Genomic DNA, 13,808 nt, shown 5'->3' on the forward strand with positions numbered 1-13,808 from the left:
AATAACATGGCCCTTACAAGTAACCTACCTAATTGCCACCTACTTGAACATCTGAACAAATTTAAACCTAAGAACTTACTGTTAGTAAATCAGGGCTTTAGAAACAAACCAGCTTTTCACTGGTTTTGTATTTCACTAGTACAGTCACCCTACTGTTCTTTCAATGCAATAAGTCATCAACTTATTTCACACAGAATTGATTAGGTTGGAAAAGACCACTGAGTCCAACCTATGACCCAACACCACCTTGTCAACTCCACCATGGCACCAAGTGCCACATCCAGTCTTTCCTTAGGCAGCTCCAGGGGTGGTGACTCCAACACCTCCCTGGGCAGCCCATTCCAAAGTCTAATCACCATTTCTGTGAAGAAATGCTTCTTAATGTTCAACCCAACTCTCCCATGGTGCAGTTTACGATTATGTCCTCTACTACTTTACTTCAAATTCTTGTGAATTAGACTTGCATTTCTTGTGAAATTCTTGTAACAAAGCTTAGTCATTAAATGACTCCATGAAACCCACTAGTACAGGACTTGAGTAGGTGTAATCCAATCATTAATGCACAGTATCACTCACCCCATATTGGCAAGTCATCAATATACATCTGGTACCAATAGTGATTTTTGATAGCATACACAAATGCATCTCTTCTTCCCTTGTCCAAGTCAACTTCACAGTAAGTGGTCTGCATCACATCATCTGCAAAAAAATTGAAGCACAGTTGAAGATTTATTAATGAGCTGGCTCAAAGTGAAGGCAAATCAAATGTAGGAATGGACAGAGCTGAAGTCTCCAAGCCCTCTTGGGTATCCTCAAGTAGATAACAATAAAGGACATTTTAAAAGGAAGCATTAAAGCAAATGCATGATTGTGTTCAGAAATCTACACTTCTGCATTCAGAGGCTTCCCACATACTGGGCAGGGAAAGGTTTCACAGTATCCATTTGCTGCTTCACTCACACTAGATTAAGGTAAAAAAGCTGATGACAGATTCACCTGAACAGATAATGAGATCTCTCTAACAAGAGATATGAAATTATTAAGAAATACCTAAAACTGTCTACAGCATTATCTCTGGTTTAGTATAATCGGCTTCACTGACTAGGAATAATGTTTGTAAAAAAACCTAAAAAGTTTTAAAGTTCTCAGCAGTTTTGAAGAAACTACCCTAAGGAAAAAACAAAGCAATCAGAGTAAAGATAGAGAAAAAAAGGAGAGAAGACAAAAATAGGAATAATGCAAAGGACACACAAGAGGCTGCATTTGGAAATAAAATAAATCCACCTCTTTCACCCAGAAAGTTATTCTTCCCCATCTACAGTTCCTAAGTTATACTGTTAGCAGCCATTCTTTTACATTTCTGAAGAAGTACAAAATGCAATTTTGTTAAATCATCCTTTTCCTCTTTACATTCATCTTCTCTAACAGCACAGTATGGTAATATCAAAAATAAATTTTCAAACTGAAGTTACCATGATACCAATGTTCAATCCATTTAAAAATTTATTAGGTCTCAGGTGTAACAGAGGATGTCACTCAAACACTTGAGTAAAGAACTTGACATATTAATTAAAAAGCATTATTATCCTAGATTTAGCTTGACAAGATAATTAAGCCAAATGAAAACTTAGAAGTTATATTACAATATGAGTGTATGTTACTATTTAATTTCTTCCTTCATACAGGTATTTATACAGATTTGAGACCTGTGATGTAAGAACATTGTTCATATTGAAACAAAAGGAAAATCCAACTATCTTGTATGATTGCATGTATCCTTTCATATGCCACACTTAATACAACAAGAAACTCTACTTCATGGAGGCTTGAATACACTGTAGATTCGCCCCACCAGTCACCACCATGGGAGTGCAAGTGGAAACCTTCACTCTCAGAAGGGCACATTTCTGCAAAATCATGTTTTTATTCTAGTTCAAAAAATACAGGCAATGCCTACTGATTCAAATGCCAGTTTTATTTACACAGTTTAGTACTTCAGCTAATAACAGCTGTAGCTTAAACAATTCTTTGAATATGATGAACAACATGCAGCTTCACACTTACCTGCTACTGCTGCCCAGTCAAACAATGTTGAGAAGGGAATTATTTTTCATTGCAGAAGCTAATTTATTAGAACAATTTTATTTCCCTTTTACTAACTTTAGAGAATAAAAACCTAAGAGTATGAAGTTCAAATCTAATTTTGCAAACTCATACAATACTTTAAAGAGAAAGAAATGCCTGCAACTGTTAATCTTGCCATAATGCCAAAGACACATAAAGAAAAGCACAGATGCCTGTAAACTCAGAATTTAGATATGATTCATATATTCATGAAGAAAATCTGTGCAAGTTGATTACTTATTATCTTAATTATTTCAGCTGCAGATTTTAGATACTCAACACTCCTTCAAGCTGTATCTTTTACTTAAGAACACATGAATCTATTGGTACCAACCAAGCCTCTATCTGCTTACAAAAAGAAAGAAAAAGGAAAACAAAAACCAACCAAAAAACCAAATCACCCCAAAGCACCAACAGCCCTGTTTCAATTTAATTGCAGCAACTCCTGGAACACTGACGCAGAGCTGAAGCCGATATCAATCACACTGAAATAAAACTTGTCCATTACAAAAATATTGTTTTCAATTTCACTGATACAACCAAGTTACAAGGGGAAAAAATAAAAGTGAACACCCTTTCTGCACAGAACAAGGTCTACCACTAAAATGTCACCAAAAAACTGAGCTACCATCACAATTTAACAATCTAACTGGAAAGGAATTAATTATACAAATGCTAAACATTAGAGACTGGTCTATGAAATCCAAATTTTACAATACATAAATTGGATACAAATTGTACTGGGTTTATGACAACTTCTAAGCCTCTAAAAAATGAATAAACTTTATTAATCTTCACCAATTATTGAATTGCTGCCAGTTGCCTTCACTGTCCTTTCCATTTTGTGTTTCTGAGGACATTCTATGAGGTTTGACAAGAAAATTATTTCTCCCACACTGAGTAAAATTTTCACCATGATACGAAGTGTAACAGACCAGTAGTAAGACTGTTTCCCAATGTTTGTACACGTACTCTTTCTTTCTTAAAAGATTCAACTCCAAACACCTTTAGTGTGGCAGTGCTATCCTCTATGCAAATTTTAAAATTATGAAGAATTTAAGATATTAACAAACTTTGTAAAAATCTTTTATTCAACTTATCCTACTGCTAGCAAAAACATCATTAGCTCTTTTATTTTACAGATGTCCAGTTTTGGATAAAAATTTACAGCTTACAGAAACTAAATCCCATCTGACTGTAAATGCTCAGACAAGAGATACTATGCTAATTTCTCCATCCAGTTAAGCCCAAGTGATGAAATGCAATGTTCTGGAAAAAAAGATACACAGAAACATAAATGGAATTAAATTAATAAATGTTAAAATTCAAGAGGCAAAAAAGAATCTATTACTATTTGAAGTTCTGAAACTACTAGCTACAGACATCTGAAAGGACACACAGTGAGAAATTATGCAATAGAAGACTCAGGCCTTAACACCAAGAAATATATTTGCTAAAGAAGTTAAATGTCTTCTCGGGAATAGTATGGAAAGATGGTGAGGACAGGGAACAACAGGGAAAAAAAAAAAAAACAAACCAGCTTCATCCTGCTCCAGCCTGACTGGCATGAGTTAGGGACAGCACTACGAAGTTATTCTAAACTAGACAGTAATCAGAAGGATACAATCATCAACTTTGTGTTGAGGTGCAACTCTGACATACTGAGCCCTTGCTACTCCTTTGCAATTGCAGTAAGTCTACAAGTATTCATCATCACAGGAAAAAACTACATCTTCAGAACTGGTAATTCCAGGATATTAATTCCAGGAAATTATCAAACATTCATATGCAGAAAAGTTAAGTTTTATTTTGTAAAATGATATCAGTTACTTCAGAAGCAATATCTGCTGCAAGCATTTTCCTTCAAGGGCACATAGATGGAAGTGCAAACTCAAAAGCCAGTGGTAGTACCAATCAACCATACAAAATACACTCAGCTGCTAGCAGCAAGAAAATTTCAGTTTTTCTCATTAAAAGATCAAGTTTGAAGAGTTTGTGTATTTTTTTAAGTGACTAAATGCACTTTGAATTACTTACCTTTAAATTTGATGTCAAGCCCACTAAATTCCAGCTCAACTCCTTGAAGTGCTTCCCCTAGGGTTTCATGGTAATGGCCAATGCTTTTTTTTGATCCCACACAGAAAGGGAGAGAGAAGTATTTGTACGTTTCTTGGCGATTGTGGTAGGGTCCTACAGTATTCATCCACAGAACAACTTCCTCTTTATCTTGGTACTGAAAAACAAAGTTATTGAGTTAGATGAGAAGCTCAGCAGAATAAAAATATTCAAGAAGCTCTTATTCATATCAACTAGCAGGGCAGAATTGCTCAATCACAGGCAACAGCCACATTTAAAGACAGCTGAGCATTTTTGTCTTTTGCACCACAGGGACTCCAGGATAAAATTTCAGCCTGCTTTCATAGGGAAAAAAAAGCCAAGTTGATCATACAGTTTCTTACGGCCTATCAGTGAAGTATCAGACGAGGGGGATTTAAGAAAGATGTAGAAGATGCAGCGAGCAGAAGTTTTGAAAATAAATAAGCTTTGACTAATTTTGTAAAAACACAGATCAGTTAAAAGCAAAACTCTGCTTATCTCAACTGTAATAAAGGAAACACCAAATTAATGTCTTGTTAAACAAGACTTTAGCAAAGTAGTCAGGCAATCTACCCACACTGCCAGGTATTTTGTATTTTCCTAAAATGCAGCTCCTTTTCTTTTTAGAAAGGGTATAAACTGCATTCAAAATTCCCAGAAGAGCACAATGCCTCACAGGAAGCACTAAAATTAAACTGTTGTGTACCTATAGCAGTCAAGAGCCAATGTCAGACAGAAGAACTGTATTTTGATGCATTTCCAACATTCCCACAGTGAAAAAACAGAACAGCAAGAAGTCTGGTGGCTGCCATGAAATTCTCTCTGGGAACATTTACTCTTCACTTCCCACAGCTACTGTTAGCCAGAAAAAGATATTCCTTGTCTAGGAGCCAATATTTTTTTCCAAGCCCTTATTACTTCTGAACAACAAAAAAAAGGTACTTAGAAGTCATTAATCTATCAGTATTCAAATACTGGACAAATCCAGGAAAATTAAATTATCTGAAATAGTAATCTGCATTATATCTGTATGCATCTGGATGAGGTATCAGATTTGCTGATTACTACACAAAGTCCCTCACACACAACACTACTTCACCTATAATTTCAACAGAATCAGAGGGACAGGGACAGCAATGTAACTTCTAAGGCAGGAAAAAACCTTATTTATAATTATATACACATAAAAGCAAATTGCTATACAGGTCTTGAATTTTTTTTAGGTACAGAAGTATAAAGTACTGTTATAAGACCAAAACACAGACACAGAATACCTTGGAGAAGAAAAGAAAGCAAAATGTTAATTAGATGTAACTATTATATAGTGCACAGCTGAAATACTGAACACAGTTTTGTATCTCCCTTTTTAACAAATGAACAAAGGTTGTTTAACTCCATTTATTATGAACAACCACAGCCATACCAACAAGTCAATGCAGAAATTTTAAAAAAAATTCCAGATGAAGTGTTTAAAAGTTAAACTCAAGGACTTAAATAAACTTGCTTCGGAAAATAATTTCATCCCTTTAAACTAACACACCATCTCAATTAAAGGCTCATCTTTTTTTGTTTACAAAGATGTACAAAGATCATTCCAGCCTCCTGTGTGAGTGATTTCCAACAAGAAACTTAAAATATCTTAATAATTTCATTCTGAGCTGCAGCAGAGACCAAACACTTACTGGTTTCACAAACTTACCCCTTTGCAGAGCACACACTTCAGAGCAGTTCTGACAGCTAAAGAATGTCAAAGAAGCATCAAATAAAAAGTAAACAAGAGAAAGCATGAGAAAGTAGACATTCCTCCTCTCTGTCAGCAATCAGAAAGGTCATACCAGTGCAGCATAGTTGTCCAAAGTTGGGAAAGATAAGAGAAAGAAAGCAAAATCCCAGTTCCAATCCCCTCAGCTGCAGAAACAGACATTGGAGTCTGCACATGGAATCCGCCTCTAGCTCCTGCCAAGAGAGCACGGCACAAGCTGGTCCATCTCTCTTCCTAGCCTGTTATTTCTATCATGTCTTCTGTTTCTTTCTCTAACAGCTGCAGAACATATTTCCAGCCCTTTCTCAAAATGGTCTTTACTTGTCAAGAGCCCACTTTAGCACTACTTACACCAAATAGCTTACACGTGAGCTGACCTATGTCTCTGCTTAACCTTCAGTAATAGAATATGACAACATCCTTGGGTCTGTCAGTTCATCACTGACAGCCTGAATAAAGAAAGCACTGACCACTGCTTTCCTCAGCTGTTCCTTTCTGACATGCTTCATACTGAGCTGGCACCTCCACATTTTTGGAACTCGTGACAGATGAGGCAGAAAGCAACAGATTTAGAACATAATATGCAAAATCTTGCTATGTTTTCTGATCTACCAATGTAACTAAATAGTAATTACAACATCTGCAATAACAAGTCTGGTTTTTGCTTGTCTCTTATCCTCATGTGGCTTAGCCCCTCTTCAGGGCCTACATGTTTTTCCCACAATGACTCCAAGATGCCATCAACCTACTCTAGAGAGAAAAGGGGCCACATCTAACAGATGCAAAGAACTCAGTCTGCATTTATTACTTCCTCCTTTCTCACAACCACCCCAGAACAGCACCAGATAAATCTTTTCAGGATTGCTACACAAAGAAACACAACACCTCATCCAGCCCAGGGTACACCTCACTCACACAGTCCTTAGGCACAGCCATCTGCCATCCACCAGGTGCTCCCAGTGACTTCCTCAAATTAAGGGCATTGTAGTAAGTAAAACAACTTAAGCACCTTCAGCTTAAATTTGGGGGTGGTGCCTAGCAGAAACGGAAGGACATTTTCTTCTCTCTCCATCTGTTGGGTTTTGCTCATTGTCAATTATAAGGATGAGCTTTCACATTTAAATACATTTCTCTGACATATCTTATCCTTGCATTCTTAGCCTAGTGCTAGGGTAAGATGTTGGCAAGAACACAGTGCTATTAAAGAGTTCAAATGTGGCAGTTTGATGGTGGGCTTTCTGTCTGGTTTCTTTTCTGTTCTGTTTCATTAGGGCCTTCATAATATCAAAAAGTCCACAATAAATAACAATGCCAACACAAAGGAAAACTTATTTAGGCAAGACAAAGCACTAGAGTATTTTGTAGGATACTGTCCTGTCACCTCTTTAGGAGGGCTGCTAAGTTGTGAGAAGGCTTACATATAACACACCTTTCAGCAAAAAGGTCCCACTATGAGAGAGAGAACATAAAGTAAGCCAAGATGAACATAGTAAATGACAAGGCAAAGAAGGTCAACAAATAAGATGCAATCTGTACTCTGGTATATCTCAGCAATCTCTTCTGGTTTTGGTTCATATGAAGGGATAATACACTGCACATAGCTCAGAGATCCCAATTATATTCACAGACACAAACATTTAACAACTTGGTCACAGTGCCACAACTCACACAGTTCAGTACTTCCACACGTGAGAGAAGGCTACAGAACACAATTTTATTTATGTTTCACTTACTGTAATTTATGAAAAAAATGTTTGTAAGCTTCACATATTTTTCTGCACTATGCTTAATATCAGCTCGGTAATTTCTGTAGCTATCTGGAATATATAATGATATATTTATAGATGCAGCCTGAAAAGTCTCAGAATAGACACAAGTTACCTACCATATAGCTGTTAAGCTAAGGGAGACAAACCTTCAGAAACTTCTTTCTGCAATTGCCAACCAGGTGGTGGAGAACCAATCTGCACCTCAAATGCAACTACATATCAACTACAACCCTCACCACAGCTGAGGACATCTGCTCCAAAGCAGCACAATATGGCCACAGTGCCTGTTCAGAGCACTGGGCTGCAGGGATGTGCCTGTGCAAGCTAAAAACACATCCAACCCATCCACAGTTCTTCCTCATTGCCTGTATTGATGGGTCCACTCTAGCTCCCTGCAGAGCACTAAAGGGGCAGGAACCCTGTGTAGTCTGACACGGCCAGGAGTGCACATCTTCTGTGTAATACAACTAGTGGAAAACTGGGGGGGTGCACCACTTTGAGGCTTAATACAGACAATTTCCATAGATCTATACAATTTAGAAACTATTCAAGTATAGCAATACTGCCTTCAGTACATGCATCTTTCTTTCCTGTTACCCAACGGCACTCGTGGTATGGAAAGCAACTTTATGTTTTCTTTGCTCAACTGTAGAAATTAGCATGCTAACCCTAAAAAGAGACTATTCTAAAAAACAATTAAGGCTAGATGAAGTCAGTTACAAAAGGTTGCAGAAATAGATATGAGACTGTTGCTGATATTCTTTAAACCAGGAAAACATTTTGCAAAAAAGTGAGGGGGGCCAAAAAGAGCTTTACATCTGCCAAACCTCATGTGATGATTCAGCAAAATAAATTCAAATCAAGACAGTTTCTTTCAGAAAGTATGTGATTTTACTCCTTTCCTCGAATAGAAGTCTGGAATGGCATGCCCCACAATGCACATCTTGCAGGGGGAAAAAAAGAACCAACATTATTTGTTACTGGCAAAGCAAAGATGTAGAAGCAAGATAAGAAATACAGGAGGCAGCAAGCAAGACTCACCTGGCAAGTAATATCCCAGGCTTGCAGTCCCCAGTATCTTAGAGATATCCCATCTATTGAGCACTGTGATAATACTCAATGTTTGCAGCTCACATCCACACCCTATTAAACTGTGGGTTTCAGCCTCATGCTCACCTTTGGACAAAGCAGGCTATTTCCAGTAACACTTCTTTATTTCTCTCTGAATTTTAGGCCTCATCAAGATGTGTCTAGAACTGTACCAGTGGCACAGGCTGAACTTCTGTACATGCAGTACTTTTACTGTTACACTTCCTCGATGCACAAGATTGCTCAGGCACACCACGTCCTGCTTCCATGACATTTATTTCACCTCTTCAAAATGGAAACACAACTTCAAAGAGGAATCAGGCCGCTCATCTGCGCTCAACTTGACATGCAAATAAGTATTTTACATGAACTGAAATGTTTTCCACAGTGTTTCTCTAACAGACAATTTTCAGATACTATACAAAGTTCCTAATTTTACATACTAATTTTAAATAAGCCTTACATTCTCAGGGTTTTAACGTATTTGATCAGGGTATAAATCAAGCAAAAACGCTTTTCTCAACCATATTAAATTAGGAATTTTGCTATGTAATGTAGGCTGGGTTTTGTTTATTTTCAATGTTTTTCATGTATTTCCATTCTTACAGAGCACAGATAATTAAACTGAAGCAACATTAAAATGCTACCTACTCTCTAGACCATTCTCCTGCAACAAAAACCACAGGATATTTCAGAATGTTTTATGGTTTGTCTATTACATCATCAATTTCAACAAGTCTAGCAACAGAAGATGCGAAATCAAAGGGCAGGCAGGAGCCCCCAGCCCTGTTTCTGCAGGATCAGTGTACATTGTGATAAGGCCACCAGCACCCCATTGATACTATCACTTCCACAAATAAAAGGACAATTGTCAAAAAATGTTGCAATTGTTATAATACAGGCAGTGAGCAAGTACATTACATGCTCTGAAGCATGAAAATAAGTTAAAGAATCACCAGACAAGTTTTCAGTTAGTTCCTGATAAACTGTTCTGTCATGGTCTGAAGTTATGCTGCTGTACTGTCTTTAGACAATGGAGATTTTAAGTACTGTGGCAAAAATTTCTCTTCACTTACTACTCATTTTAAATAACCATGTCTTTATCTTATAGTTGTATTTAAACTATTCTTCCTCCAAAGAAAAGTAAATGTGATTTCTAAAGACTAACTGAAATTTAAGATAAAGGATATAAGCTGTTGATTCAATGACACTATCCATACCTAACATATCCAGAAACAATAGCACAGACCTAGAGTTTCATGCAGAGTCCTCTCATAATTACCTTTTATAGTATTTGCTTAGAAGCCCACAACTAAATAAAATAAAGGACACGTGTAGTACATATTACAGCACATAGTGCATACAATTCCATGTTACAGCAGCTTTAAAGGCTTAAGACAGCACTTCTGTATGTCCAACATGCTGAGCACTGACAACACCCTGCTCAGCTGTGTCAGGGTGCACCAGCACACCTTCCCCCAGGGAGCTGCACACTGAGGAAATGGAAGGACAAGGATGTGTACTCCTACCAACAGGTCTCGAGTCTTTAAGTCAGTGAAAATTTAGTTTGAGATTATCAAATCCTAAATTTCCCTTCCACTTCTCCAAAAGTGAGCAGAGCCTTCAAAATGTAGTAAAGCACTTTGATTATAAGAAAATTAATCTCCCAGCTGCAATCATATTTAAAAGTGAAATTCATTAAAATGCAGTATTTAAGGAATATTTCCTTCAGGTTCTTTATCTTAACATCAGTACACTACTACAAAACCCTGGCCATGCTTCATTCATGCTATTAATGCTTCCACTCCAATCTCCCACACACAAGATTAAAATACCAAAATACCCAAGTAAGGAGATAGCCTTCCAAAAAAAGGTACCTGTCTTTCTACACCAACTATTCCTAACCTATCACATAACTTACCCAGTTAATAAACTGGACACTATGTGAACAAGAATACTGAACCAAAATAGACTTACAATCCCTCAGAGTTGAGTAGTTTAAATGAAAAAAATGACAAGCCTTCAAAAGGAATTTGTGATCTCCATGGGTAATTGTTCAGGTAATCATTCAGAAGATCTAAAACAATCACTTCTGAAGAGAGAGCTCAAACCCAAATAAATTCAGTGACAGCTTTATTTTTTTTCCCCTAGAAGACTACCAATATTAATTTAATAATGAATAATCCTTCAAGTCAACCAGCCCTTAAAATAAACACAGTGCAATGCTGAAAACCATCTCAGCAGAAGCCTCACTGTAAAGCATATGTTCAGCAAGAAAACTGGCACCTAAACTAGTTCAAAGAATATCTGTTTCTTGAAAGTACTGAATATTAGATTAACTTTTCTGTCATCAACTGAAGAACCAATGAAGTCCTTTCCCTTTCAAAAAACAAACACAATCCTAATCAGTTTAAAAGTCCTCAAAAATAAACGGAATGAGGCAACTAATTAACGACCCCTTATACAAAAGCTATCAACACTATTTATCTGTTTCATTAAGAACACTTGGTAAGCTTTACCAACCTCACCTTGAGAAAACTATGTTAAGAAACTCGGCAAGCATTTACCAGCCAGGCTGCTCAAGAGCAAAAAAAGTCCTGACAGTCAGAGAGAGCCAGTGTTTAATCACAGCCACGTTCTAATACACTCCACTTGCAGAAGAGATGATTTCTAGGAAAGTCTTGTTCCAAAATCACATCTCAGCTCATCACACAAACCTCCATTCTCTCACACGGAAAGCCAGGGGAAACAACACTCTGATGGAAAATCGGAAACTGACAAAGCACTAGTATTTTTTTCCTAGAGATTCCTTTTGGATAATATTGCGAGCACTTGAGAAAAACTATCCTCATGCCAATGCGTGAGCTCTCAGATCAATAGTATTTTCTGCACCCATTTTCCTTGCGGGTCCGTGGCAGGGTCCCGGTCCGGCTCTCACTCCCCAGCCCATTCCCACGCTATCCTGCCTTTTCCCGAGGGGAGCTGTCAGCCCCTGTCCCGCAGGGCTGTCAGAACCGCTCCGGCTCGGACTGAGCTCTGAAGCCAGAGCAAACATCCTCTCGGGAGGAGGGCAGAGCAAACAGCGCTCTCCAAACAAAGCACGGTACCTGCCGGGCCGTTTATCTGCTCCAGGAAAAGGTGGGACACCCCGCCCGGCCGCACAAGGATGTGCAAACCGGATCAGAGAACCCGCCGGCCCTGTCCCGAGCGCCCCGGCGTGCCCCGAGCGCCGAACCGGATCGCGGGGCCCGGCTCCGCCCGGCGCGGCCGAACAGCCCGAGCAGCGCAGCGGGCGCGGCGGGAGCCCCGCGGGGCGGCGGCCGCCCGCTCCCCCCGAGGCCGCGGCCCGTGGCTCCCCGTCCCTCCCGCCCACCGAGCCGCGCTCCCCGCGCCGCCGCGCCACGGGGGCCCGGCCCCAGCTCCGCTCCCGGGAAGCCGGCGCCGCCTCACCGTGTGCTCGTGCTCGTCGGCGCGGGCGCGCAGCGGCAGGAGCGGCAGGAGCAGCAGGAGCAGCCCGGGCGCCGCCATCTCGGGCCTCGGCGTCCCCAGCAGGCCCCGCCGCGGCTCCGGCCCGCGCCCGCCGCCGACGCCACTTCCGCCCCGCCCGCCACGTCACCCGCCCGGCCGCCGGAACCGCGGGGGCGCTACGGGAGCCCCGCGGGGCGGGCGGATCCCGGCAGGGAGCGCGGGCAGGCGCAGGGCGGCCGCGCCCCGCGGGAGCGCCGTTCTTACGGGATGGAATTGTAATTGATATTTCGTTTTGATCGATAAAGTAATGGAAAGGTCTTTGGGAAGGGCGGGACGCAGGGCAGTGGACAAGAACCCTCTGGAGCGCAAGTGTTGGGAGCAGCATCTGAGGGAGCTGCGGTTTTTGAGCCTGGAGAGGAGGAGGCTTAGGGGAGACCCTTATCACTCTCTGCGAGTGCCTGAAAGCCGGCTCCAGCGAGGCGGGGTCCGTCTCTTCTCCCGCGGAGCCAGTGACAGGACAAGGGAAAGGGCCCCAAGCTCAGACACCAGGCGCAATTTCTGCACGGAATGCCTGAGCAGATATTGGAAGGGGCTGCCGAGGGAGGTGGTGGAGCCACCTGGCCTGGGGGTGTTGGATGTTTAAGGAAGGATCGGACATGGTCAAGTAGATACAGTGATGTTCAGGCCGAGGTTGGACTCGACGCTCTCAGAGGTCTTTTCGAAGCTCAGCAGTAAAATCCACAGCTCCATTCTCTACAGCCCTCGCACCAGCAGCACACGGAGCCGCAGGGCCCAGGGCAGGCGCTGAGGCAGCAGAGCCACACCTGGATCTTGTTCAGAGTAAGGTTTCTGTCAGTGCAAGATGAAACCCACAAACCTACCTCAAACTACAAGTCCACAGTAAGAAACACCAAGCCAAACAAAGCCCTCAATGCAAAAAGCTCATGTCATTGAACACTGATTCATCAGACAACTTTAAAATTAATTACAGTAAAAAATTTCAAAAGTTATCTTACATATTATCTCAAAAAAAAAGGGGGGGGTATGCCATCTTCTCAAATAAAGAGAGCCAACAAATAAGCAGACAGACAATAAATGATACGAGCAGAAGGCAGGAACTCTGTGCTGTTACATGTCATCCTTGCTTTGCAGAAATGATGCAGAAAGCAGATTTCCCTGTTACCATCATACCTATGCTAAAAGCTTTTCCTCTTGTGGTTTCACACATTCAGTCTACCTTCCCTGCACATATTTCAAAGGTGTATTTATCTGAAGCCCTTTCCAGAGATGCAGGAGATAGTGCATGCAACTGTTTCAGTAGAAGTGAGGTCGCTGTAGAGACACTTGCCAAAACCCATGCAAAAGCCATGCTTGTATTACACACACACATAGAGAGTAAAAAAAAAAAAATCCTAGACAGTTTTGATAACACCATATGTTTCTTTCTAGTCATTGCATCTCAGTCCAAAATAGAGTAGCTTACCCTCGGGAGACAGAGA

The 13,808-nt window shown here is 40.5% G+C and overlaps 1 protein-coding gene across 1 annotated transcript in view; it reads right to left on the reverse strand.

Moving 5' to 3' along the window:
* Positions 1–12,436, reverse strand: part of TM9SF3 (transmembrane 9 superfamily member 3) — a 42,442-nt gene extending 30,006 nt beyond the window's left edge. The window contains exons 1-3 of the mRNA XM_058810932.1: positions 12,292–12,436; positions 4,162–4,357; positions 577–699 (exon numbers count right to left, since the gene is read on the reverse strand). Coding sequence (XP_058666915.1) covers positions 577–699; positions 4,162–4,357; positions 12,292–12,369 — 397 coding nt within the window. The 5' untranslated portion in view covers positions 12,370–12,436. The remainder of the gene's footprint in view (positions 1–576; positions 700–4,161; positions 4,358–12,291) is intronic.
* Between the last annotated feature and the right edge of the window lie 1,372 nt (positions 12,437–13,808).

This window comes from Ammospiza caudacuta, chromosome 9, assembly GCF_027887145.1.
Source record: "Ammospiza caudacuta isolate bAmmCau1 chromosome 9, bAmmCau1.pri, whole genome shotgun sequence".
In the NCBI taxonomy this organism is placed as follows: Eukaryota; Metazoa; Chordata; class Aves; order Passeriformes; family Passerellidae; genus Ammospiza; species Ammospiza caudacuta.